General features: G+C 34.1%; 4 protein-coding genes across 8 annotated transcripts; 3 read left to right on the plus strand and 1 right to left on the minus strand.

The window, feature by feature from the left end:
• The first annotated feature begins 56 nt into the window (after positions 1–56).
• On the plus strand, positions 57–1,075 carry LOC126925914 (60S ribosomal protein L31). Its single transcript, XM_050741924.1, has 3 exons — positions 57–163; positions 551–777; positions 892–1,075. The coding sequence occupies exons 2-3, from the start codon at positions 557–559 to the stop codon at positions 1,040–1,042; spliced, it is 372 nt and encodes a 123-aa protein (XP_050597881.1). The 5' UTR covers positions 57–163; positions 551–556; the 3' UTR covers positions 1,043–1,075.
• Positions 1,076–1,472: 397 nt separating this feature from the next.
• LOC126925913 (protein phosphatase 1 regulatory subunit 14B) lies at positions 1,473–10,310 on the plus strand. Of its 4 annotated transcripts, none has more exons than XM_050741923.1 (5): positions 1,473–1,602; positions 2,720–2,935; positions 3,016–3,105; positions 3,195–3,236; positions 10,100–10,310. In XM_050741923.1, the coding sequence occupies exons 2-5, from the start codon at positions 2,729–2,731 to the stop codon at positions 10,112–10,114; spliced, it is 354 nt and encodes a 117-aa protein (XP_050597880.1). In that variant the 5' UTR covers positions 1,473–1,602; positions 2,720–2,728; the 3' UTR covers positions 10,115–10,310. The 4 variants fall into 4 exon arrangements, with proteins under 4 accessions (XP_050597880.1, XP_050597879.1, XP_050597877.1 ...); XM_050741922.1 differs by lacking the exon at positions 10,100–10,310 and adding an exon at positions 4,309–6,707; XM_050741920.1 differs by lacking the exon at positions 10,100–10,310 and adding an exon at positions 3,472–6,707 and having other exon boundaries at positions 1,474–1,602.
• LOC126925910 (brahma-associated protein of 60 kDa) lies at positions 6,997–11,524 on the minus strand. 2 transcript variants are annotated; one of them, XM_050741917.1, is made up of 7 exons: positions 11,459–11,524; positions 10,098–10,229; positions 9,850–10,025; positions 9,167–9,497; positions 8,884–9,081; positions 8,426–8,688; positions 6,997–8,117 (listed from the first exon to the last, which is right to left on the minus strand). In XM_050741917.1, exons 1-7 carry the CDS (start codon positions 11,507–11,509, stop codon positions 7,715–7,717), a joined length of 1,554 nt encoding a protein of 517 aa, XP_050597874.1. In that variant the 5' UTR covers positions 11,510–11,524; the 3' UTR covers positions 6,997–7,714. The 2 variants fall into 2 exon arrangements, with proteins under 2 accessions (XP_050597874.1, XP_050597873.1); XM_050741916.1 differs by having other exon boundaries at positions 9,167–9,512.
• A 2,346-nt stretch (positions 11,525–13,870) lies between these two features.
• On the plus strand, positions 13,871–15,801 carry LOC126925911 (muscle-specific protein 20). The gene is made up of 4 exons (XM_050741918.1): positions 13,871–14,039; positions 14,737–14,948; positions 15,111–15,231; positions 15,468–15,801. The coding sequence occupies exons 1-4, from the start codon at positions 14,010–14,012 to the stop codon at positions 15,657–15,659; spliced, it is 555 nt and encodes a 184-aa protein (XP_050597875.1). The 5' UTR covers positions 13,871–14,009; the 3' UTR covers positions 15,660–15,801.
• Positions 15,802–27,909: the final 12,108 nt, after the last annotated feature.

Genomic DNA, 27,909 nt, shown 5'->3' on the forward strand with positions numbered 1-27,909 from the left:
TATTTATTTATCAAATACATAATATCATAAGTTACCAGCAATTTCATTTGCCTTACAAATACATTTTATAGGTTAGGTTTATCAAAATATTACCGCTAGAAATTGGTGGGTTTAGGAACGCGAAGAACTTCAGTTCTTTTACGTTCAGCCATAGAACAGAAAGGTATCGTCATTTTTACTTCAAATAAAATCAGAAAACATCTGGCTGTGTATTATTAATAGTAAATAAGTTCCGATATAATTATATCGATTAATTACTGCATAACAACACGAGTTTAATATTATCTTTGATAATATAACATGCTTTATAATTAGAATATACGAGTGTAACGCTGTTTTGTGTACTACTTTTCCTGTATATAAAATAATTTAGATAACTGTAAAACTTAAAATTTTATTATACAAATATATATTAGTGCTGTAAGAATGTATGTCTTGTATTTAGTTTCTTTTTTAACTAAGAATTATTTTATGTATTCCTCTTTTTTTTACTATGATAAATTTGGTTATGTCACGTTGTAACTGTAAATTTGATAATTTTTATTTTCAGTACAAAATGGCCAAATCTAAGGAGAAGAAGAGCAAAAGTGCTATTAACGAGGTTGTCACTCGTGAATATACAGTGAATCTCCACAAACGTCTCCACGGAGTTGGATTTAAAAAACGTGCTCCACGAGCTATCAAAGAAATTCGCAAGTTTGCTGAGAAACAAATGGGAACTCCAGATGTGAGGATTGATACACGACTCAACAAACAACTGTGGTCTAAGGGAATCAGGTAAATTTGATATATTTCTGAGTTTGATTTAATTTATAACTATTTATGATTGAACTGTCACTGTCTGAATTTTTTGGTATTTTATATTATTAATTTGCATTTGTATATTTCTAGAAATGTACCATTCAGAGTTCGTGTACGATTGAGTAGAAGAAGGAATGATGATGAAGATTCTGCAAACAAGTTGTACACCCTTGTTACGTACATACCAGTTGCTTCCTACAAAGGTTTACAGACAGAGAATGTTGATGCAAGCCAAGATTGATTTATTTCTCATTAATAAATAAGTTTTCATCAATCTTTGACTTTATAATTATTTCAATATTCCCTTTTTTATTTCATACTCAATAGTTTTTATTATTTTTTAACATTTAACTTCTTTAGTATACTTAGGATATTAATACTAGAAATGATATTACTCACTTACCTAATCTAGCACATTTTACAAATTCTATATTTAACATCAGAATCAGAGATATTAAAGATACATTAATTTTAAAATCCTACGTTGAGTAAGTTAGAACAATTTAAAATTTTAAAGGGTTCAAATATAAAAATTTTCTGCGATCTGATATTGTCGATTATCGATACATATCGACAACAATGTCACTATATACGTTTCCCACGCTATAATGTTCCTAGCCAATTCTTACCGTAATTTGCTATAAGATAGTGATATTTCGTGCATCGTATGGCAATCATAGTTAGTATAAATTTTATCATAGTCGAGGAACTTCAGGAAAGTTTATTATTCGTATGGATTCTGGCATTACGATACTGTATTACGGCTTGAATAGTGTACGTTCTGAAATAGGAGCAGTGAGTGTAAGTAATATCAAGTGATCATACGAAGGCGCGCTAACAATATTTCTTTCTCTTTCATTTCCCTATTAATTTTATTGAGTCTTGAGGTAGATAATTGACTTGATCTTTGTTTATACTTATGCTGACACGAGTCGGTGATCATTTATTAAAATGCGAAGTACGAATCCACTAATGTCGCTTTATTTACAAGAGTGTCGGCACCTTTTTTTTTGTTTCATTTTAATTCGCCGGTTCACAGTTTTATCAAAGTATTCTTAGTAGTTTTATTTCGATGCTCTCGAGCCTGTTTGTGTAATCAAAGCGTCGCGTCTCATCGAGGCTGCATTTGCATTCAATAACTTCAGATAATAAGCCTATTGTTTATTGTAGCATGCAAAACGCGGCTAACATGTGCGTAAACGCATATAGTTAAAGAGAAATAAATTTATGTATGCTAATGATTTACGACTTGGTTTGGGCGCTATAATTATTCGCTCCGATTAATTCGATTCGGTTTGTCAATGATCGATCACGCGGTTACTTTTTATCAAGTAAATCGCGCACATAATTAAGTCTGTGGGAACGGATGTGACTCCGTGAAGAAAGAATTTCGTTCCCACATTTCTTTCTTACTTTTACTGCACATTATCATCGTACGATCCTTCCTCTAACCGGTACAGCTTAGTTATAAGTTATAACTTTTCTATAAAAGAAAGAAAAAAATTGTATTAAGAAATAAAAAAAACAAAATTTCTATTTAGCTTTTATTCGTCTTTTTTTTATAAATTTTTGTCCGCATAACAATATAAATATACATTGAAAATTATTATATACTATTATTTTATGCAATTATTTTTTGTATAAGCATATTCTATGCTATATACAATATTACAAATTTATATATTTTCAATATACTATTTCTTTTTCTTGTTTTCTATCCTTTCCTCTATCATTCTAATTGTTTTATTAACATATCCCATTAAACACATATATCATACATAATACAATGTTTAAATGAATTCTTTAAGAATACTATACTAACAAATGTATCTTGCATTTTTTATTTTCTTTCTTCATACAATTCTTTATTGCACAATTTTTTATATATTTTTTAATTTTTCTTTTTCTAATTATTTAGTAGTTTATAATGGAAGGAGGTGGAGTACTTACAGCAGAACGCAGTCCTGCACGTGCAAATCTGCATGTAGCTTTCAGTGAAAAGGGTGAGGTAAAGGAACGCAGGGAAAAATTCTTAACAGCCAAGTATGGGTCTCATCAGATGTCTCTTATTCGTAAAAGACTTGCAGTTGAAATGTGGCTCTTTGATGAGTTAGAAAAACTATATGAATCAGTTGTAAGTTTAAAATTAATCTCTTTGTAACTAGAAGTTATTACATAGATATAAATTATTTATCAATTTTTGTTAATTGACAGAATGAAAATGGTAAAAATCGGGAAGTTGAAATAGATATAGATGAACTTCTTGATATGGACAGTGATGATCATAGACGAAGATTTTTGCAGGTATGTATTTGTACATTAGATTAGATGGTTGTTATCAAAGCTGACATACATTAGTTATTGTTATTTATTGTTTTATTTTGTTGTTATAGGAGTTACTGGTTGATACAAAGAAACCACCACATGATGTAAATGTAAGTGTAGCTCCTAAGCTTGTCTTGATAAATTTGCAATTATTTGTTGTAACAATATTCTTTCTCCTAAAATTTAATACTTTGTGACTAATATATACTTGAAAATAATATCTAGTATTTTTAATGAATTAATAAGCTCGATTATAGTGTACCTATGGTTCTAGAGGAATAATTTGATTGATAAACTGGGGCCTTGTCACTAACGGAAGTTCATCTCTTTATTTATATGTTTCAGAAATTCATTAATGATTTACTTGAAAAAGCTAAAACACTTTGAAGAACTTCCGCGTTCTTCTTAACACTTACGTGTTTGCAAGGACTTTTTTGAAGCATGAACAAATTTGCTCAGATTTTGGGACGAGTCAAAAACATATTCAAGCCTTAAATGAGTCGCGCGCATACGTGACTTAAATGCCAATTTATCATTATACTTGGATCGAACATAATGGGGAAAAGAAAATGAAAAAAAAATCTAATCCATCAAATGACTCTGCACATTTTTATTCTAGCGTATATTATTTCATATTGAAATCGTAAGCATTAGTATCTGACTTATCTCAGTACAACGGCTAACTTTGTTAGTTATTTATGTGCGCATCGCATATCAAGTAATAAATCTCACAGTACACGGAACTGCCTTGCTGTACGATCCATCCAGTGTGATGTATAGTAGAAAACGTTTGTTCTTCTACACTCTAGTTTTGTATGAATTCTATACTCCATTGTTCGTAATAATATTTATGTTATTAGGGGATGATTAACTAACAAAGATACTTCCAAAACACTGTAACTATATGAAATAATTTCTATGCATATCCTAAGTTCATTGAATTGTCACGACTGAGGATATGATTGGGTTTGAAACGATTAATATTTTTTATGTTGTAGCAAATTAATACAAACTTTTTTTTATTTATTGTAGAAGATACTTTAAGGGGGCAGATATGTAAAATTTCGCATCGAATGCTTGTATGAATTTAAATGGGAAAAAAAGAAAGAAACGAAAAAAAAAAAAAAAAAAAAAAAATGATGGAATCTGTTTGATAATATAATAAAAGCGTGTATGTTTCAGATGATATTATCACTGGCATAGTAATAATTAAAACGTGGAAATGACACCTATCGTTGCTCCAGTACCGAATCAGTATTGAAAATTATCGTGAAGCAGAAATTAACTCTGCCGTAAGTTTATCATTTTCCTCCTCTTTTCTTTTGGATAATTGTTGATTGAAATTTTTCAAAGTTCTTGTTAAGTCGTTAATAAAAAAAAAGGAAAAAAATGAAGGGAAACTGTAAAAACATTCCTACATTTAGAAAGATATTAAATTCTTTATATTGTAACGACGATGTAGTGATGATTTTTTAAATTACTTTGTTACTTATATAATCATGTTGTTAATTTTCAAGATTTTAAATTTCTATTTATAGACGTGTTATACTTGTTTAAATGATCGGTCGATCATCTTTAATGAATCTTTAATAGATCAATTCGCGTATTTGTCTCGAAAAAGAAAGAACAAATGGAACTAATGTACAAGTCCTCTGTTCTGACGGCCTCGTTTGGATAAAATAATTGTAAATGCGTAGAATTATTCGTGTGTATCTATATGTAGTACAAATCAGCGTTTGTGTTATGAAAAGAAAAAATAATTCACCGTCGCAACAGAGTGCAATCATAGGTGACATTTATACGATTTACCGACAGTCATTTAACATACGAGCTATCGTGTAAAATGTATCCACAGTTACTGTAAAAGAGGAAGGGAGTGAATTTAACGCAAACTTCCGGATAACCCAAAGGATCTCTTGCACCGATGTATCTCGCATTAATTACTTAAAACCAAAAATGAAAAAAAAAGACTGCACAAGTGGAATTTACCTTCCTCTTAGACACCATATATTATAATATAGATGCGTACAGAAATCATAGTAAGTGGCAAAACAGGATGGATAAGATGGATATATTATCGAAGATCGAATACACAGTATCGGATGTTGAACGGGGAACCAAAAAGTTTTCTGTTTATGCTGGACAAAAACGTAAAAAGCAATACCTATATGATGTGATTACTTAAAAATATATATTCATGTGAAAGAAAAAGGAAAGAAATGGCTAGAAGAACTCTGTGGCTACCTCGTACGCCATATTTCTAGTGCTATTAATCCCCATTCAAAGAACAGATAAACAAAGAAGAAAACGTGGAGAAACAAGAATGATTTTATCCAAGCAAAGACTTAGTGAATCACTATCGTTTTACGAGATATATTTGAGTGTACAGAGATTCACAGCTGCCATTTGTCTTTTGACAAAAATGTGATCTTTGTAGACTTGATCTGAGGGCATAGAGAAATGTGTTTAGAATATCTTTCTACTCACCCATCCTTCAAACAAAAAAATATACTTCCATTTAGGTGAATAACGTGTAATTAAAGGAGAAAAAAAGGTCTTGTCACTTAATTATATATATTTAAAACTTTATACGACAAAATATATGTGAATGTGTAATTAAGATTAGGGAAGTAAAAAACAAAAGTACTATACAATAAACCTTGATCTCATAATAAAACGGCGCAATCGTGACGTGTTCGTTCACTTTTGATCAAGTGGAGTCATATGACTATATGACACACATATTTAGCGATTGATTTTTATGTCGAACGAAGACGTCAGAATCCAATCAGAGTTTATTGTACTAGAAACGATACAATCAATTGGTGCACTTGTGATTTAGTGTTGTACAACGGTATGCGACCTTCGATAGAATTATGTTCATCGAATCTGCACGTAAAATGGAGAAGAGGAAAAAATACAAGAAGATTATGAAGTTTTTAAATTTTATCACCAGAAAACAATGTCGCTGTAGAAACTGTCTCCTTTGTTCTTTCGTCCTGCGTTATAAAATAAAAACGTGGATCAAGTGCTTTGCGTGTAATGCTCGTTGGCATGTGAAGAATGTTTCGTAATATATATGTATCGTTCCGGCTTCGTGTCTTTAAAAAAAGAAAGGCGTGTGTAATTGGTATGATGCGGTTTCAACATTATTTTCTCGGCGAGTCGTTTTTTGCAAGAAATGCGTGGAATACATTAATGTCTGGAAGAAAAACAAGAAAACACGATGAAAGACAAAAATTTATATCCGTAAAATGGCACTGGAATTTCTCATCCTCGTGTGAATGTCTTGGAATGTTAATGTTGTAATACTGAATCAAATTAATCCATAATACTCTTAAGTAAGAGGGGAAAGCACTTTTACACTGACGAAATAAAATTGAAACTTCCGCGATAAAAAAAAAAAAAAAAAAAAAAAAGTAGGGAAAAAAATAAGAAATTTAGGATTCTTGTTCCTTACGTTTTAAATTGGCGATATTGCCGTTTCCACGAGGAAACCATATTTTGCATCAACATGTACTGATTATGTAAGAGATTGTATTTACTTGCACAAACAAAATAAGAATTGGATAACAGAAAAATTTATGGCTCGTTTCTTTCCTTTTCTTTCACCCAATGAACTAATTACAGTATACAATATTAATAAAATGGAAATTTATTACTTTACATCTATAAGCGCAGGTTACACTAAAAAGATCAATTCTTTTTTGTCGTGAGATGCGAAAGAATAGTTAATATCTTTTTTAATCTTTTATTAAAAATTTAAAAAAGTCGAGAAAAGAAATGAAATCTTAACTGCAATAATTACATTATTGTATTGAAAATATTTATTCATCAATATGGGATTCAGTTTAAAATAGTTTCAGCGAGTTATATCAAAGGTTTATTCGTTATATTATACAGAAGTTTCTCGTATTTATAATGCGCGGTAGCGGACTGCGATACATATCCTCATAGAAAAGACTTCTGAAAAACTAGCTTGAATAAAGATATACGAGATCGATATACGTATTCGTACTAAATAAATTTGTTATCCGTGAGATTCCTCTATGATTACTATACATCATTTCTTATTCGTAAAAATATGTCACTCGTACTATAATGTTACAGTGACACTGCATTGTGAATGAAGCGTAAGACACGTTAATCGATCGATTTTGCAATTGGAACAAGAGAAAAATTTATATAAATACTTTACATACAGTATGCGAAGTAATTATATTAAAAGGGCAGTCTATGAAGGATGGGAATAAATTAACATATCCGTTTTCAAATTCTTCAATGTCTCATCGCTTAGTTGGAATAAATTATTAATAAAGATTTTAAGCAATGATCATTATGAGATAAGATATATGTTAATCAATTTTTTACTTTGTCTGCTATAATTACTTTATTCGTTGTTCTAACATATTCAACTTTTGATTAAGATAAAATTGAAATAATTAACTGAAGCGATATCGTCAGTTTCATTTTTTATAATAAATAAGAAATTTTGTTTACACAAATACTTTATTAATAAGTTATTTAATAATTTTTTTTGTTTAATATAATTACTTCGTACACTGTAGCGAAGCCTCTTCGATTATACTTATGAATTTCGTATACCGAGCGCTTGTTCCAATTCTGCGCGTTTTTGTTGAACCTTCGTGTAGAAATATCTACACACTGCTTCCTGCGCCCACGGTTGATAATAGAATTCTGCTCTACGTTCTTCTTCTGGGTTGCCAACAACGTCTATCATGGTCTTCAAATCCCTCGTTTGCGAGATAATCCATTTGTTGATGAACTGCTGAGGATCTTTAGCGAAACTCAAGAAGAACTCTCGGTTTGTTTTCAACTGGTTGATCGTTTCGACCGTTTCGTGGATTTTGTTGTCGAGGCTCTGGATTTCTTGTTGACTTGCAGTCGATAATAGGAAATTGTTCATCTGTGTTTTTAACGTATCGTCAACTTCCACGTCTATGTCGTAACACGCAGTTTGTTTCGTTTCTGTACCTAATTTAGAACGTGATAGAACAAATGGTTATTTTTTGTTTTTACAAATCTTGGAACACGATGTGCACTTCTTAATTATTATCGGAGGATCTTGTTTGCAAACTCATATTTTTGATAATATAATTACAAAATACAGGCTCGGCAAAAAATTGTTTTACCTACCAAGTATTATAGAAAGCACCATACTTTGGACATATTATACATTTGTATTGGACATATTATACATATGTGCATTCTGTGCAATTTCACACTTTCAAGTTTCCTATAGATGCATACAAATCCGCACTCTAATTATTATTGATAGGTACCTTCAACACTAATAACGTGATTGATCACGATCGGGTCTGGAGGATGGAGCAATGGATTTAAACGCTGTGGTATTTCCGCGAATTTCATCCTTGAGCAGGCGAATATTTGTTCGAGATATTTATCACAGTTTATGAATTCCCTTTCGTGACTGTCTTGAAGCTTGTGTGTCTTTATGTACTGCCAAAGAGCAGAGATGATAACAGGTCGCGTTTGGGTATGTACACCTAGAAGTCGGGCTAATCTAGGATCTAGCTTAAACTGCAACCAAAAAATTTCTGTTAAATTCTAATTCAGCTTACATTTATTTTATTCATTAATAAGGATGTACGAGAACCAGAGGATGTCAAACTGAGAAAATTTAATTAAATTAAAGTAGTCAGAGACAATTAGAATGTTAAGTATTTGTAATTTTACAAATTTTAGTACATCCCTTTTATTTAAAAGAAATGTTACTTGTAAGGGTTGATAGTCGAGAAGCAAGAGAATAGTGCATCGAACATTTTTATCTCCAGGTCTTTTCACTTGGAAACCATCAGTTTCTTGTGTTGTCAATGTACGGTGCCATTCAACCAAGTGATTATCAGGTCCATATAAATCTTTATCCAATTCTATAACTAGACTTTTAAAAAAGGAAGAGAATTTCCTTTTTACCTAAAAATCATTGTAATATAAATGAATTATCCTTCGTTTTCAGATGATCTATGGTTTTCTTTTCTAAGAATAAATTGATTTTTACTTTATTAGGATCATTTTTCGTATCGTCTAAAAGTCGTCCCTCGACTCTAAGTTCCCAGGATGCAACCGAACCTTCTTCACCCTCGCCAGCCTCTTTCGCCGGGTAGAACGTATTCGAAATAAATATTCGTAATTTTCTTTTCTGTTTCATTGGGCGTTTCAGTGCTTCTTGTATATCAAGTCGTTTTCTCATTATAGTCGCGTCTAATTTCCTCTCAAATGCAAGTAAGTCCATGTAAGCCTGAGATTCAGGCACTAAATCGCGCACTTTTTGTGGCAATATCTTGTCTGCTAGCTTTTTCTTCTTCTTGGACGTGGAATGTGAAAAATCACTGTTCCAAAAATACCTATATAAGTTTGTGTAAAAATCATAGATTCAAAAATCAATAAACCGATTTTTAAGCTTATGAAATGCAGTGAAGTTCCTGGTGAATTCAGTGAATGGTTTTTAACATTTTGATGATGACAAATAAATTAACAATTTAATAATCAAGTAACCAAATTGATAAAAAATTAATTGACATATTGCTTTTTGAAATGTATAAAATCATATATACTAAAAGCTAGTTTATTCCAATAAAAACAATTAGTTAATACATTGTTTAATGCAATGAGTTAATGAGCAAAGTAATACAAAATATGGATGCAGAATTAAATAAAAGCATGCAGTGTTAGTGTACTTACGGTTTCTGTTGTGACATAGGAATACGTTGATCTGCGCTCCTTTTTCCAACAGGTGGAGTTGGCATAGGTCCTTGACGCATGTTCGAATATGGTTGATTGGCTCTTATTATACTGGCTGGTCCAGGACCTGCATTAGCCATTTGTGGAGGAGGAGTAAATCCTGATCTTTGCTGCATCTATATAAAAATTAACTTGGAAGTTCCTTACTGTTCCAGTTAATTCAATTATCTTAATTCTTATATACTTACAGGAAAATTTGGGCTAGAATACTGCCGTAAATTAGGAGGCACAGATGACGTAGCATACCTTTGTGGTGGAGGACCATTATTTCCTGTATTTGGTACAGGAAACCTTTGTGCCATGTTTCTTTGGTGATAACCCTACTGATTGAAATCAACAAACGTTTCACTCATACACATATTGTTGTATGGTTTAGAATAAACAAAAGAATTCAAATGAAATTTTATCAAACTTTATTCTACAGCAAAGTCACACAAATTACTATCAAAATGTACAATATTTTATTACATAAGAAAGTTTATTTATGTTCCTTGTACATAAAATTACTTATTTTTATACACAGAAATAAAAAGACAATGCTTTTTAAATAAACACTCTGGCTTTTCTGTCAAACTAGTGCAACTAGAAAACAAAAACATAACCTCAAAAAGCGTACCTAATTACAACTTTACTTAAGTCGCAATTAATCGTATTATTTTTCTAAGCATCGTAACATTGTTAACAAAATGGTAAATTTCATAAAACAATCGGTAAAAATATAAAGAAGATGAATATCGAAAAGCTGAATTAGAACTTTTCCGTCAGAATTGAGTGCATTTTTGCATCACAACACAGTTGCACTTGGAATGCTTCAAACTGCAATGTTCTATGACTTGATGCGAATCAAAGTATGAAAAGGAAAAAAAAAACGACGAACAAGTGAAACGAATTTGACAAATAATTGAAAAACAACCTACGCCTTCAAAATTTCTTTCCGTTTTCCTCCAGGTTTAATAAGCTCTCGAAAAGCGGCAGATTATGGGGGAATAACTTTTCTGATTCCTGAGAGGGCGCCACCATCTGCACCGTTTGCAGGGATTTTTTATACTCAATTTTTAAATTGCTAAGGACTTGTTTTTGTATTATAATGTAGTTTAATTTAAAATATTGTAGAATTACGCTAAAAGCATTTTTTTAAGTCTTTTATGACTTTGTTTATTTCCTCTAATTGTTTACTAAAGACTTTCTAATTTCTAGTATAGAATTATAGAATAATGAAACTATAATAAGAACTTTAACCCATTTCAAGTATCATTAACAACTTACTTTACAAAATTCTGTCAAAAAAGTACTTAATTATTTCATTATCCACTGTTTTCATGTATGCTAGAGTAGTTAGATCGGAATATATTTCTACGTGATAAAATATTGATTACTAGTTTTGTTCTTTTGCATGAATTTTTAGAATAAAATAATAGCAAATTTCTTTAAAAAGTAATTTAATAAATTTCCTATATATAAAATTTCCAAATCCTTCAACTGTTTAATAACATTCTGAATTTCTTGTAACGCTGAATAAATCAATTAAGAGATAGTAATAATAGAATACCTTGAATACCACCTGCGCACGCGGATTCTCATGAAAACAATAATTAATCATGAGACGCGTGGGGATTTAATCCCGGACGATCCCGCGTTTAAATCGTAAAACGCGCTCAAATTAAAGTGGGATTAGGTGTCGACGATTATGGCACGGTCACTCAAGTTACAAAATGGTCGTTAGGAACGATAATGATTTTCGATTTGATCACGTGTTCGAAATAACCGAAATTATTGGATTTCGACGAAAATTTTGCTCGTTGACAACGAAGAGGGGAAATGGAAATACGCAAGATGCGGTGATTATATTTAAATCTGAGTCAGTAGCCAGCGATTTCGCCAGTGAAGAATCTTCCATATCGTTGAGTTACGTTGATTACGCAATTCTCCGTTATCGCGAATAAAAATCCCCATAGAAAACAGCTTTAGGAATATCTTTAAGCTTAGACTAGAAATGGCAATGTCTCGTGATTTTTTTTCTTGAAAATTACACATACTGGCTACATTAAATTTTGTGCATTCATTCACACGTATTTCAAGATATATATATATATATTTCTTTTATTGAGATAATAATTTCAAATTTCAAATGATGAATTAAAAAATACTTAAAATATAAAACATTCTGTAATTATGTTAGTTTGAGATAAACGATGTAGCTTCTTTCTATTTATATACTTACATTATGTTTGTTATTTTTTTTTTTAAAGAATGGATTTCTTTTCAAGTTTGAATTTTAAACAATTCTTTTATAAGAGCGCCATCTTAATAAGAATTTTTAAATTGCCCGTCTTTTGGCGGGCTTTCATTCTCAATCTGTTGGCTCTTCACGTGAATTCAAAAAGTGGATCAACGTAATAATAACTCGACCCATATGACGGCTGGTTATTTAAAGAAAAAACCTCTGATACTCTTTGCGCAATCGAATTTCCTTTTTCCTGTTTTTTGTCGGATATTTGGAGCGTAGAATGCAGCGAGGCAGTGCGTTTGAGTAACAATATGGCGACTTATAGATGGAACTTGAGGAACATAATATGGAACGAAGTAAAAATCGTATTTTTCGTTAAAATTACAAGTTAATAAATTATTTAATAGGAAATTTGAAATAATTGTGGCTTTTATCATTGAAATGAGAGATGATAAAAAGTCTCAGATCTTTTACTTTCCAGCGGAACATTAACAAAAATGAAGCTCGGCTTCCACTTTAATTTAATTCCATATTGAAACTTTTATTTGCGGTATGTAACAGTTTTTTAATTTAATTTGCGATTGAAATTCTGTATAGTAGCTTTCTTAGAAATTAATTTAAGTTTAGATTTATTTACAAAATTTTCATCTATTGGCAACTATAATCTACTTACTATGTTTCATATGCAGTTACTTATTTATTATTGTATCAAACAGCTAAGTTTAATACGAGTAGCTATTAAAATCGCGGAAAGGAAGCAACACACAGTGAATAAGTAATACGACCAAGAAAGCGGAAGGAGAACTGTCTAGAATTAGTCAGCCTCTCAATCCATCACCACCCACCGCAGTCCACGGTGCGCTTCCACCGAAATGGAGCAAATAATACATCAGCAATAAGAGAAACATTATTACAATCTAGTGAAGAATTTTACAAGCAGCAGAATTCTAGCACTTTCAACAAATTAGTTATACTATGTTTGGTTAATTATTATAACACTTTCTAATATCGTACAGTATGCATAATTTCGGAATTTATGACACACAAATCTTGAAAGTTAGACTACTAAAGAGTTACAATTTATTTCAGTTCACCTAATTCTCAATTTCAAAGTTATTTATAATTTATTCCAATTCACAAGCAGATACACAAGCATACGGTTCACCTATTTCCAAATTCCTAAAGCTCTTTTCCAAGTTTCTAAAGCATCTTTAATCGCCTACGTGATACAAATGCCTGAATTTGCGTCGTGCAAATCACGAAATCTACTCTACAGAAATTCCAAAATTCCTGACGAATCAGCGAATACGAAACCACGAAAATGCCAACAATTTATAGAAACTCGGATTCACGACCAAGTGCACAAACAAGTAGGTAATCCCATCTCCACTCGCACAAGTTGAAAAACCATCCTAATCTTCCGCCTCTTGCAGCTTCCAGCGCGTAATCACTTGCTGCAACCTCACCTACTCCACTGTAATACAACGACTATATACAAGTTACCGGATCGAATTTACCTAACTCGAACGCATGATTTTTCCAATGTTGTCGCACGTGGAACAACTATCGCGCGTATCGTGGAGGCGCAGCTTGGCAGTGGCGATTTTGGAAATTCTACGTGCAAGTGAATAAGCCGCTAATATTAGATCGTTGAAAACTGCGGAAAGCACGTACTCCTACACTGGTAAACATAGATACATGGACACGTACGTGGCGTCGTCATTTTCGAAACACACGAGGTCTGCACCCGACGTGTTGGACAGTTTCCTCCAAAGCGTGGGCCGTGTTCCCGCCATCTTCGTCCACTATAAGAGGGATCGGCTCTAGGACCAAGCATTTCAGTCCTCTTCGACAAGCACCGCAAAGCACGAGGATGGCTCTCGAACGACAAGTGCGCGCCAAGGTATGAGCTCGAGGATTTTCGTGCATCGTACGTTCGTTTCGTGAAGAATCCGGAAACATTTTGCCTTGTGCGAGATCGTTGCAACTTTATTTCGCTCAGTCGCATCCTGTCAACTCTCTTGTGAATCCATCCATCGTGATGAATATCCCTGCTACCCTTTCCAACAATCCCTGCGTGTGATGCAAATCTTCCAACTCGTACGAGACAAATTTTTTAATTCGCGCGATGCAAATCTCTGGATTTGCGTAAAATCGTTTCACCCAAGTCTATGAATTTGTCTCACGCGAGCTTCTACGTTCCAAAGGGTTGGGCCGAGCTTTGCAGCTCAGAACTGGGCCGAACTGGATATCCGTGTTTTTCATTGGCGATTGAAACAAATCATTGTGAATCTCGTAATCGATATCGGTGACCACAGATGGCAAGATTCACGGGTTTCGATGTTCAAAATTGCTCATTCTTTGGATCTGACAAGTGTTCCCCAGAAAATTCTTTTTCCCTGAAATTTCGAAGGATTTCACGTGGATGGTTTGTCAGTGATCTGTATAAGTATCGAGAAAGAAATGCTTGCGGTATTTATCGGAACTTTTTGGCAATTGTACAGCCGATATATTTTGGGGGGAATTCCCAGTTCGAAGATGATTTACTTTTTAACGATGGTTCGCGAAAACAGTGATTTCACCCGATTGTCTCGTTGCAGATCGCTGCAAAGCGTAACCCAGAGCAGGAAAAGGAGGCCCAAGAATGGATCGAGTCGATCTTGGGCAAGAAATTCCCACCAGGTGAAGCGTTCGAAGATGTCCTCAAGGATGGACAGGTGTTGTGCCATTTGATGAACAAGATCTCCCCTGGATCCGTCTCCAAGATCAATAGCAGCGGTGGTCAATTCAAAATGATGGAAAATATCAACTCGTAAGTCTATTTTGGAAATCACCTAGAAGTTAGAATAAGTTTGAATGTTTGAAGCTGTAAAAACACGTACACCCGAAAATATTTTGCATCTGCTGTAAGTCCCCCTTTCTTTTGAATGATATTGATAAAAATACTAATTTGTATAAATATTCTTACTATCAGGTTCCAGAAAGCTTTGAAAGAATACGGCGTGAACGACGTTGACGTGTTCCAAACGGTCGACTTGTGGGAGAAGAAAGACATCGCACAGGTGGTGACGACCCTCTTTGCTCTTGGTCGTACGGTAAGTTTAATGTAAAAACCGGATCAGCGGTATTTAATAGGCGCGTGGCCTGATTATGCCATCGAGTGGATTATTTAGTTTAGTTCCGTGTCATCTATGATCTCTAATTTCCAATCGTCCCAGTAACAGAATACAATGTTTTAGCTTGACCTCCGTAATAGCTTTCCGCATTACTTTGATCCTCTGATCATTCCACGAGAGGTTTCGCTAAATTGCGAATAAAATCTTCTCCACAGACGTACAAGCATCCAGAATGGAAAGGACCATATCTGGGACCTAAACCTGCCGAGGAATGCAAACGCGAGTTCACCGAGGAACAATTGCGCGCCGGTGAGACGATGATCGGTCTGCAGGCCGGTTCAAACAAAGGTGCCACCCAATCTGGCCAAAGTATCGGTGCCACCCGCAAGATCCTCTTAGGAAAGTGAATCAACGCGATATCAACAGGTTTAGATTAAAGAAAATTTATACTTTGTATGTACCATGTATATAAATATATATATTATGTATTTATTTTGTATTTTGTAATTAAATAATATATATAATATATATTTGTTATTTAACAAAGAACTGGTTGTATCTATCCTCGCCCTTATTAGGTCATTGCCGCGTGTCGTTTCGTCATTCGAAATTTTCCACGGTTTCTAGAGTATTCTCGAGGCTGGTGTAAAAATACTACAAACGCGACGGTGGTCATTCCGGATCGACGTTAACAGCGTTTTTAAAGCGGTTGCCAGTGTTTTATAGAAACATCAACGTCCAGATCCACGTCTTTTTCGTCTCTGAATAACGCCAATTCCCGAATTATCGCGATTATTTTCGAAACTTCAACTTCACTGGGACCTCGTTCCTCCGAGTCTCTACGTTCGTCCTTGTGTTTGTCGTCACTGGCGCGTTTCAATTTCATTTCGATTCGATCGATGTTGCATCGATCGCGCGAAATAAAAAACAAAAAAAAAAAAAAGGGAAAAGAAGGACGAAGGATAAAAATTTTCAGACAACAGGGACTTCGTTCCTCCGAGTGTCTACGTTCGTCCTTGTGTTTGTCGTCACTGACGCTTTTCAATTTCATTTCGATCGATGATTCACATCGATCGATGTTGCATCGATCGCGCGAAATAAAAGATAAGAAAAAAGGGAAAAGGAAGGACGAAGGATAAAAATTTTCAGACAACAGAAATCACAGAGACCTCGTGTTCCAGCATTTCTATTATAGATTCGTTTCTGTGGTCACTGGTGCGTTTAATCGATGATCAACGTTAAGCTGAATGAGAAACAACGGTGGAAAAAAGAAACAAAGGGAAGATAGAAGGAATTTTGAGGAATAGTAGAGAAACGAGAGAATTCTGGCAAATCGCGTGACCACATTCTCACAGTATAATTAGAACGCTGGAAATAAAAATACATCGGTGCTCGAAGGTTACGATGATTTACAGAAAGTCTAGACTCTTGTGTTTCCAATAGAAAGGGAAGCAAATAAACGAACGACTGCATTCTATTCGGTTTAAGTCAGAATAATCATGTAGGAGTTTGTTAATGGGCAGAAACAACGAGATTTATTAAACACGACGTATTATCTGTTGAAGCGTAGATGCATCATGTAGTTGGTGGATTTGTAAGAAATTTCTCTGCTGTCATTTCGATTCTGAATGGCTGGTGCCTGTGTACAACGAATGTTTGACAATGTTTGAACTGGTTTCATACATCCGTTGTTCTGGCAAATGTAGCCACAATCTTTGTTTTATAGATACAATTCGACTCAGGCTATCGTATTCGATAAAAACTTTGCTTCTACTCGAGTAGAAGCTAAACTCGTCACGAGTAACTGAATTTTTGAGGAATTTGTGTAGTTTGTATTGGGCTGGCAACTAAGTGATTGCGGGTCTTCTCGTTAGGTGGTAATGAGAAAATCCGCAATCACTTAGTTGCCAACACAACGGTATTGGAAATTAGACATTTCGAGTTTAGGGGATAACTGAAAGCCTCGGATAACGATTTCAGCTATCGCAAAGATTTCGAGTTTCAGACGCGCGAATTTCGAGGATTTTTAACGCGAACATCGAGAAATTCTGCTATTCGGATATTTCGAAATATTCGAAATATCGTCAATTTAAAAATCGCGAACGTTTCCCAGTAGAAATTTAAAAGTTCGAGATCTCGTAAAAATGTTTAGTTTGAAATTTGTAAATACAATTTTCGAACCTAAATACCTAGAAACTTTCGTTTCGAAACTGAAAGGTTAGAAGAATCGGTGGATCGCGGACCTAAAATTTACCACGATATTCGTTCGGGCAAATCTTCGCTACCAAGACAAACTATTTCCAACTTAATTCCGAAACACCCACGTGTTACGAGAATAATAATAATAATAATAAAAAAAAAAATGATTTTCTGACGATAAACAACAGGTGGAAGTAAATTGAAATCACAGCGAGACGTGTTGGCTTCCGACTTCGAGACGACACGAAAATAGTGATATTGTAATTAGCATTGTGTATAGCGGTTGTAGACACATCTGCCGCGAGATTCGAGAGTTTGCCACGGCCTTCGACGTAACAGGCCGGTCTAAAATTATTTTCGTTTACTCCAGATGCGCGAATCTACGCCGCACAATTCTGGAAAAGCGGCGAAGGAACGTCTTCCATCATCGTTTCTAATAACCTTTGACAGTCTCGACCATATTGCGTTCAGCGACAGCTTTAACGATTCGATCACGAATAATTAAACGTATCGGTTATGAAATAGGCTATGAAATAGGAGGACTCGAGATTGGCGACATCTATGTATCCGCTGCACCAGACTCTGTGGGTATAGCGGTGTTATTTACAGAATGAAAAATTATTGTTTACTGCCAACTATAAACGTTTGGAAATCTGTCGCATAATTCGTTTCTCTGGTAAAAGTCGTGGTGTGTTTTTCATTTTCTAAACGATAGACGAAGAACGATTTGGTGTCTTTGGTGGTGAAGTTCTACGTATTAATTTTACAGGACTTCTCGAACGATAGAAATTAATTACAACTTAATCTTTAGCTTAGAATGCGAAATTTGAAATTTGAAAAAGCCCGCGCGCGCTAGTCGACTTGTATTATAAAAATGTATACAGCATTCCTCGCAAGCGCAACTTAATTATTCTTCGCTATGGTTTAGGTTAGGATTACGAATTTTAGCGTAGACAGATTGCAGAAAATTTGACGCAGCAGATATTTCGTTTGAAAGAATTTTTTTGATTCGGTGTCGTATAGAATTCTATAGAGGATTCCCTGAAAGGAGATTTTCTTTGGCTGTGGCTTAGGTTAGGTTTTGAAATTTCGTTGTAAGAGATTCCACAAATTTTAAAACCATCATTTATTGGTCCCTCATTTAGACGAATTTTTAGGTTTCGGCATTCTTAAAAATTGTATAGAGCATTCTTCTTAGAAGGGGAATTTCATTTCCTTTGGCCAGTTTTTGGTTGGAATTATAAAGTTTCAGGATAAAGGATTCCAGAAGATTCAAAATTAAAAGCTCTTGATTTAAAATTCAGAATCTAATTTTAGATCGATTGACGGGGGATGGCTGTTGGAATTGAATTGGAATTTTGGAGGCGGGAAAATGTAATATTCTGGTGAATTATGTAGATAAATTGACGTGGATAAGTATAATAAATCTTGTGGATAAAGATAGGAATCGTATCATGGTTAGATGCGAATGTAATCACATGTATTTATAACAGGCACCTTTAAAGGACTTTCATTTAGTCCATTTGTTGCATTTCTAAATTTAAATTGTAAAATCATAAAGAGGAAATAAAAGAAAAAAAAAATAAAAAATGATGTACAACATTTTAAATAAGAAATAAAACAAGTTGACGTGGTCTTATTTTATCTTAGCATGCCCCTCTACTTGTTTATCATATTATTATTATTACTATTAATACAGTTATATGCAAGAAGCGTATTTTTCCACAAGTAAACAACTTTAGTTGCCATAATCCTGATTGTCGTCACAGATTCTAGCATCATAGAAAATTTGGAAACTGTTTCCTGTAAATTAATTTTTTCATTAAAAATTAATTTTGTGTAAAAACCTAATCTTTATAATTACATGCAACAGGAAAAAGACGACGAATATTGCTTTTTGTGCAAAACATTAGGCGAATATCAATAGTATAAAATTAAATTAGTAATTTAATTGGAGAGTATGTTTAATTGCAATGGTAATATTATGTTTACCATCGTATGGTCTACGAAAGTGTTTTCATTCGTTTCAAGAAGATGGCACTACGAGGTGGATAGCGGAGTTGGGAAAATATCGCAGTTCAGGCGTAATTGCAAGTAGATGACTCTACATCAACCATAGTGTATTTTATATTCCGATATTGAAATTAAAACAATAAAAAGCATTTCTGGATAAAAAGTACAAAGACGAATGACTTGAAACGACTTGTGTTTGCAAAAATTGTATCTTTTAATTGTTCTGTATTTAAAAATTTTTATTTTTTGATTACAAAGATACTGAAACTAATAATTGCTGAAATATTTTTCCAAATAAACTGTACAACAAAGAATTAACCACCGAACAACACATTTTAAAAAATTCTACCTTCTCGATTAAAAAAAGAGATAAGCGCTACTGGCGGTAGTAGAGTAGTAGTATTTATTGCATCATCCGTACATTTCAATGTTTTCGGGTGTAGCACATAGACATAGACGCTAGTAATTTTCAATTATTAATTTTATTAATTGATAATCCAGGTTTGGAAAAGAAATCTAAATTAAATTAACCTGGCATTCTGATTCAGTTGGCCTCCATATTGAAAAAAAAAGAAACGGAAGGGATCTACAAATGGCGCGGTTTTACTTTCAGATATCAAGACACCGTCTTAAATCTTTCATCTTTGAAACGCATCTCATTTCCTGGAACGATATACAAACACGAGAACGTTTCAAACGTTCCTGAACGTTTCAAGTGGTATGCACGAAGTTGACAGGAGAGGGTAAACAGGTTTGATTGAAAAATGGCCAACTAACCTCGAAATGAGATTGTCGCGACTTGTAACTTTTTCTTGGTGGTGAACGTGAAATAAAATGAAACGAAGTTGAGCAGGGTAGGAAACTTGGACTCAGGAATAGACATGATCGAGGTAGTCGTTCTCATTTCTTACATACTTGGCGTGAGAAGCAATTGTGCCTTTTGATATGGCGCCAGCCATAGTCGTAGCATCCGGCACCAGGATTTAATTTAAAACCCTTTCCTACCGGTATTCTTCAAGATGCAGAGAGTTAATTTGAGTGATTTCGTATTAAATTTCTACAACTCGTCTCTTACTAAATTTCCCAATTTACAAATCTTGGCACCGATTGGTTACGCGATGCACGATTTAAATATTGTAGTGATCTAAGGAGATTGTAAACAATGTACGAATAATATATTTAGCTACTACGTTTAAATAAAACGATGCGAGGGTGAGACGATTTTGGATGCTGTCGAAAAAAATTGTTGGAAATTTTAATCAGTTGGATGTCGTTTAATTCTATCAGGAGAGGAAAATTTCTCCTCGATCACAACAGAGTTATTGCGAAAAATCTAGATCGTCAAATTTGAAAATTTGAACTTTTGGATTCGTACTTTTGGAAATTCGAAATTTCCTGGACCTTAATTTGAAAATTTGAAAGTTTGATAATTTGAAAATTTGAAAGTTTGATAATTTGAAAATTTGAAAGTTTGATAATTTGAAAATTTGAAAGTTTGATAATTTGAAAATTTGAAAATTTGATAATTTGAAAATTTGAAAGTTTGATAATTTGAAAATTTGAAAGTTTGATAATTTGAAAATTTGAAAATTTGATAATTTGAAAATTTGAAAGTTTGATAATTTGAAAATTTGGAAGTTTGATAATTTGAAAATTTGATAATTTGAAAATTTGAAAGTTTGATAATTTGAAAATTTGAAAATTTGAAAGTTTGATAATTAGAAAATTTGAAAGTTTGATAATTTGAAAATTTGAAAGTTTGATAATTTGAAATTTGGATTAAAATTTGAGAACTGGAATTTTTCGATTTAGAGTTTGAAAATTTGAGTACAATATTTATGTTTAAAAATAACGAATTATTGCTTATCGAGATGTTTAACTCTCGCGTTATTAATTCAAAGTTATTTTAAAATAATGGTTGCTGTAGTCGAGGTTTTTGACGTACAAGATAGTGGTTAACGAGGATCGCCTCGCTCGTTTTTCATGCCAACTATGGTGCATTATTCCTGAATTCATGTTACACCGCGTATGCAATTCCTGGCATTTGCAGGACGTTTAGAAACTGCATATGACATTCGAATCTCTCGGATGACATATTCATATTTCAGCAGGCGAAATGGCGGGCCAACTTCTCGGTTTCTTTGTTTCTCGAAATTTCTTTGAATCGAAACTACGTTCTAGTTTCGACAAATCACTATATAAACTTGCTTGATATTAGTAAACAAATGGCTACAGTACTCTCCAAAATTGAAAAATCCCAAAAGTCCATGGTTAAAAATGCATCTTCCGAGGAGCCAAACATTCTTAATTCTAAAATCATAAAGACTTTGTTTGTGTAACAGAAACCTAACCTCAATCTAATCTGTCACTGATATTAATTAAGATTGGCTCTAAAAACATTGCGATAGCCTTAAAAGTTCTGAAACTCTAACTCCAAATATTAAAAAATCATTTCCGAGAAACAATCCTATATTTCCAGCAAAGTCAAGCCCACACAACCGAGATCACGGTGTTATTTCGTCACGCGACCGCGGTTTGCGTAACGCGTTCGCGAGAGTGTCCAGAGTGATTCGCGTGCGACCGAGTCATTATGTCACTCTAATGTAACAAGTGAGCGGACTTGGAATTGGCAGCCAGAGGGGGGAATTATTAAATCGGCTATGCAGAGGAGTCGAGGTGGTATATTTCAGCTTAGGTTACCTTGAAAAATATTTGTCAGCGTGAGCCCGTACGTTCGCGCGCGCGTTGTTACGGCTACGTGAAAAACTGGGCCGGCTGCCTAACTTCTAGTCTGCCTTTCTATTATCGGATCCCTATCAGATATCATCATTATTGAGGAAACTTTATTGGCCACCGAAATATCCGCGGCCGCGAAATAAATTGTCGCACGTGCGACAAGGGCCGACTAATCTGTTTTGTCACGTTTAACGAATGCGTTAATGAGCGATTAACGAGCGGCGAGTCGGTTGAGGAATCGACCCTAGACATTAAGAGATTAACACAGAGATTTGTGTTGTGTCTTTGATTAGGATAGATTACTGAACGCGAATGGAGGTTAGGAATAAAAGTATGTTAAGATAGACTTTAAACGTTCCTTTGTAAAAATTCTTGACATACTTTTATTTACTATTTACTATTATTTACTTTGTTTTACTATTATTTTTTTTGCGTTGAATCAGGGATTATGACGAGGTTAGGTTAGATTCGGATTACAAAAGTTTCGGATAAAGACTCATTGAAGATGTTATATTGGGTCTGGGTTGGGTCTAGATTGGGAGAAAAAGTAGGTTAAGTTAGATATTAAATGGTGCTTTCTGGAGAATTTCATTAAATAGGAATCATGATGTGGTTAAGTTAGGTTAGGATTAAAAATGTTCGGGAATAATTTTTATCGGAAATATCACATTGGAGTAGATTTGGGTTAACGAAAAGGGCGAGGGAATATCTTTCTTTATGTCCTAACGGTCAATAATTAATATTTCCAAAATAGAGTATCATTTAATAGAACATGGCTACATCAATTCGAATTAACGATTCATATGTGAAACCGAGCGATTAATTCGGCGAACGTTACATCGCAAAAGCTGATCAACAATGGCAGGTAATTAAGCTAGATGTTCGACGTGTGGCGGCCACAACAAAGTGTGCGAAATTGCATCAAAATTAGGATGCTGACTGTGTCATTGGAAAATGGAATTGAAGATTATCCAAGTAATATTGGCAGAGTAGTTTCTAGTGAATAATGAATCTCTATATTTAACTACGTACGAGTAAGCGCGTAAACATAAGAATTAGAGCTTTCTTTGGTGACAATTATCTCGGCAAATAATGCGTCATCTTTTTCCTTTCAAGGAAGTACCGAGACGTATAAAATGATTAATATTATGGAAATTACAGTAACAGTTTAGTGGCACATTGCAGCCAAATTTCTTACATAAATTCTCCAGCACGATAAATTCGATCAGCCAAAATTCGATGGCGAATGGGTCGCATATTTCACTGTGATTGATAGGCAACGGGCTAGCGGAAACTGCGTCGTAAATCTTCCAATAATTAACTCCCGTGAGCTGTACCAGATTTCTTGTCGCCCTGCAAAGTGTTTCCTCGATTCTGTCCTTTTTTTTTGTCGTAACTATTACATCGAATTTCTGGATTCCTAGATTTTTGGCGAATTAAATAATAATAATTTTGATTTCGTTAATTGACACTGAGACAATTTTTTAAAGGTATTCTGACAAAATCTGAAGATTTCTATTTGTTGGAATATACTAGATTAAAGTATTTATTCTAGGAATTTCAAGTATTTTCATATGACATTGTTGCAGCGAACAAACAGGAAGAAAGCGAGATCTTAAGGATTTAAGAAAATTGTTTACGTGGAATGCACGAGAATACTGTGGCCAACTATCTTGTTCTAGCCAAGATAGAGTTAGTGAATCACCAGTTTGCGAAATGTATAATTCGTCACTAATCATTGTGTCTCGATTCTACTTTTAACAACCGCGAAGTAACTCTTCGCCTTCGCAGACTCTTGGGTGTTTGAAACTGTGCATCTACTTTAAACTTATCTCGAGTTACTATTATTATAGTTATTCGAACCTAATCTATATCCACCTCTGTTCAAACTTACGCAAATCTACCTTAAATCTAACTCAAACTTTGCCAAATTTTGCGTATATGTGCAAAATTCATATACCTAGTTCAAACCTAGTTCAAACTTGATCAAACCACATTCAAACGTGACCATGGTGGAAATTTTCATTTTAAATGAAACCCAAACTTGATGAAACCTAGCCCAAATTTTATTCAAACCTAGTTCAAACTTGATCAAACCACATTCAAACGTGACAATGGTGGAAGTTTTCATTTTAAATGAAAGCCAAACTTGGTGAAACCTAGCCCAAATTTAATTCAAACCTGATCAAACCAAATTCAAACGTAGTCACAGTTGTACTTGTGTTAAACGTATAACCTAAAGCTACAATGTTGCAAGAACCGAAGTAATATTTGTATTCATTTAAAACGGAAGTAATCATTAAATTCACTTAATTATTAATCCACTGTTAGAGTAGCATATCTTATAATGAAAATTCCTTGTGATCAATCTCTTTCAATGAGAGCTATTGTGTTTGTGCCAAACTGCAACATTTTGTAAGTAGGTCGTTCACTTGAGTAAAGCCATGACATTAATCAGGATACTACGTTTGTAAAACTGTAAACCATGAGACAAATTTCTTACAAATCTCTATCAAATTAAAAAAATCCTATTAAGGTTACCAAATTAAAAAAGAAAAAAAAATGATCATAATTTTGTTCCAAACTAAACATTGAAATGAACAATAGGTATCATGATTCAAGTTCCAACAAAACATTACATCAGTGGTACGTCATATTACATTTTTATTATCCCCAAAAAAAAAGAAAGAAAAGAAAAAATGAATAGAAACAAAGAGATACAAACACAGAAATAAAAATGTTCAGCCTGATCAATGGAATATTTCTGCTTATTCAATAAATTGGATAAATTTTGAACTGAAATTCTACTTATACCGATCTATTTGAGCTTAACGTGGCTCTAAAACGAATATAATTCTCAATTTATTTCGGACAAAGTATATCCAAACGACGAAAACTTTAAAATGACTGCCGGAGTTAAGTTATAATAAACTTGAACTTCGTTTAGGAACAACATTATGGCCGGACTAAATTTAGACTGGACCAAGGATTATTGGAAAAAATACCCTAAGTACTCGAGATTTACATCGAGAACCTCCTGTCAGACTTTATTTACCTCTAATTCCGATCCAACCCTGACCTAACCACGACCGGACCAAGGACTATTGCAAAAGATAGTCTAGATTAAATGCAGGCTTAACTTAGACCCGGCACGAGGCTAACTTATACTGGAATCCAATCATGGTGAATCCCGAATTCAGAGTATAGATTGATAATTTGGTTCACTGTGGATATAAGTTAAGATGTACTAAGTTGGAACTTAGTACGTGAAAGACAGCTGGGATATTAAACCCAGCACGATGCTAACTTAGATTGGAGCCCAATCTTAGTGGACTCATAGCTCGAATAAGTTAGGGAATTTGGTTCATCGTGGATATAAGTTAAGGAGTATCAAGTTTGGAATTTTAAATCGGGCTCTAGTTATCAAAATTATGTTATGATAAATTTAAATTGTCAAACTTAATCCAAATTACGAATAAACTAATCCAAAACGAATCCTAACCTCCATTCAGATTGATGTAAATCTAACCTTAGCAAGTTGGACTCAATTTCGATGTAATTTACAGTGCGAGAGACGTTTCAAACTTAACATAACTTATCCTTAACCCAACACACTCAGAAAAGAATTATAATTCATATCCCTAAATAACTAAAGTCTCATTAAACTTAAATGTAGATCCAAAAATCAAATTATCAAATGCAAAGAAACTTTGTAAAGAAAAATTAATCCTTTCCACCATTGTTTCTCAATCCTACCAACATAATAGGCTATCTTAGAGAATTCATAACCAAACCAGGCATCCCAAAAATCAGTGGAAGTCTCTTGTGCAATGAAGACCACTAGCAATTATTTTTTCTCTGCAGTCAGTTCCCCTACTCAGTCAGTTTTACCCCTTCGTCTTCTTCCTTCGATTCCGTTCTCCTCTGTTCAGGCTGAGTCATCGTGCGTGCAAGTGTCTCGAGGGCGTCTGCTAAGTCACATGCTAAATTTGGTTACCTTACCAACGGGATTGTATTACGCGCGTGGGCTTATTCTAATATTTCGGATGGCCGCGATGGCAACTAGGCCGTCCTCTTTCTATACTTATATCTGTTTTCCTGAGCTTCGTGTTCTGAACCAGTTGTGATAACGAGGAAGTAAGTTCTACAAACTCGCCATCCAAAGAACCGACGTTCTTATTTCTCAAGAAATCCCCATGAACTTCGCATCGTCGGGGCATTAACGCTTTGAAAAGAATCCAAGATTTAGGGAAAGTGTGCCGATTATTCTTTTTATTTATATCGCTTCGTGTTTGTAAACACGCGGTATTTTTACATGGTTTCTACTTTATCTGCTGGGAGACAAATGGGCCTGCGAGGTCTGGTCGCGATTTCGCGTGGAAAAATGAATCTTTGGTTAGAGAAACGCGTAGAAGTCGAAGGGCAATGGTGCAAATGAGAGATGTCAGTGTTTTCTTAGGTTTAGAGGTTGGTACGATAATGGAGTATTTTGTGGTAGGTTTCTTACGAGCTTATTAAAGAATTAAGGTTGGCTTTAAGGGAAAGCTTATGTCCAAATTGATATACCAAGTTTAGTTTAAACACAGTTAAACCAAGTTAAACGTAGCCAAAGATCAGCATTTTTCTAGGTTTATATAACGATTGGGTAACGTAGAAAATTTTGTTTAGTAATTTTCCTTGGATTACGAAAGAAAGTAAGGTTAGATTGGAAGAGAAATGGCGCAGGTTTCTATGAACTAGGGAACTGAATGGATGATATTCGAGGGATGGGCTCGAAGTCAGCTCTTCCGTGATCATGTAACACCCGCAGTGGGACGGAAATAATTTCAGCCTGTGAAGAGGAGCGAAGGAGAGAGACGGTCAAGTGGAACAAGTCAAGAATTTCTGCATTATGTGCACTGGCTCGATTTAATAGCTGCTAATGGGGCCCTTTCTGATGTTGTGCAAAATCTCTTCTGTTATCGGCCGAGTTTCATCGCCTGAAGAGATTTGCTTCGAACAGCGATAACAGTTTAACTTTGACTTCACCCATTACTCGATGTACTATGAAAATTTATTGCAGAAGTTTTTAGGTTATATCTTTTCGAAAAAAATTCTTTCAGGACAACTACAAATTAGCGTATTACGCTATGTTATTCGTTTAAAGCGAAAATAACGGAGAATTTGATTATTAATTAATTAAACAAACAACAGACAACAAACTAACAAAACTAATAAAATAATAAAAATAGCAATACCGAAAAGAGATTCATCCATGGAAATTATTAGGAATCGAGTATTTTAATACATTATGCTGTATGATTACCTACTTGATTTTTCTAAGCTTTTTATCGAACATCTCATGAATTTTCCTTGCAGTCGCGTTGCATAATGGATACACGACGAGATCGTTGCACCTCTCGGTTAAATATATATAAAGCGAGCACTTTTCGTGTAGCGATGAATTTTTAAGCACTTCCTCTTTGCTGTGGTTTCCGCTATTTTTGACGCGATTGAACGGACATCCATTCTCAGGCGCATAATCGAATTTCGTTGTCAATCAGCGAGACAACGCTCCGCGGTGACGTGTCACGTGTCTCCGGACAACGTTCTAATTATATACGTGTACTTATACATTTTTTATTGTCCACGCGTTAAAATAGCAACGGAAAACGTTAGGGTTGAATGTTTCATAAGGGATCATCCGTGATATATCTAAATGGTCGCGTG

The sequence above is a fragment of the Bombus affinis genome, chromosome 16 (genome assembly GCF_024516045.1).
Source record: "Bombus affinis isolate iyBomAffi1 chromosome 16, iyBomAffi1.2, whole genome shotgun sequence".
Lineage (NCBI taxonomy): Eukaryota > Metazoa > Arthropoda > Insecta > Hymenoptera > Apidae > Bombus > Bombus affinis.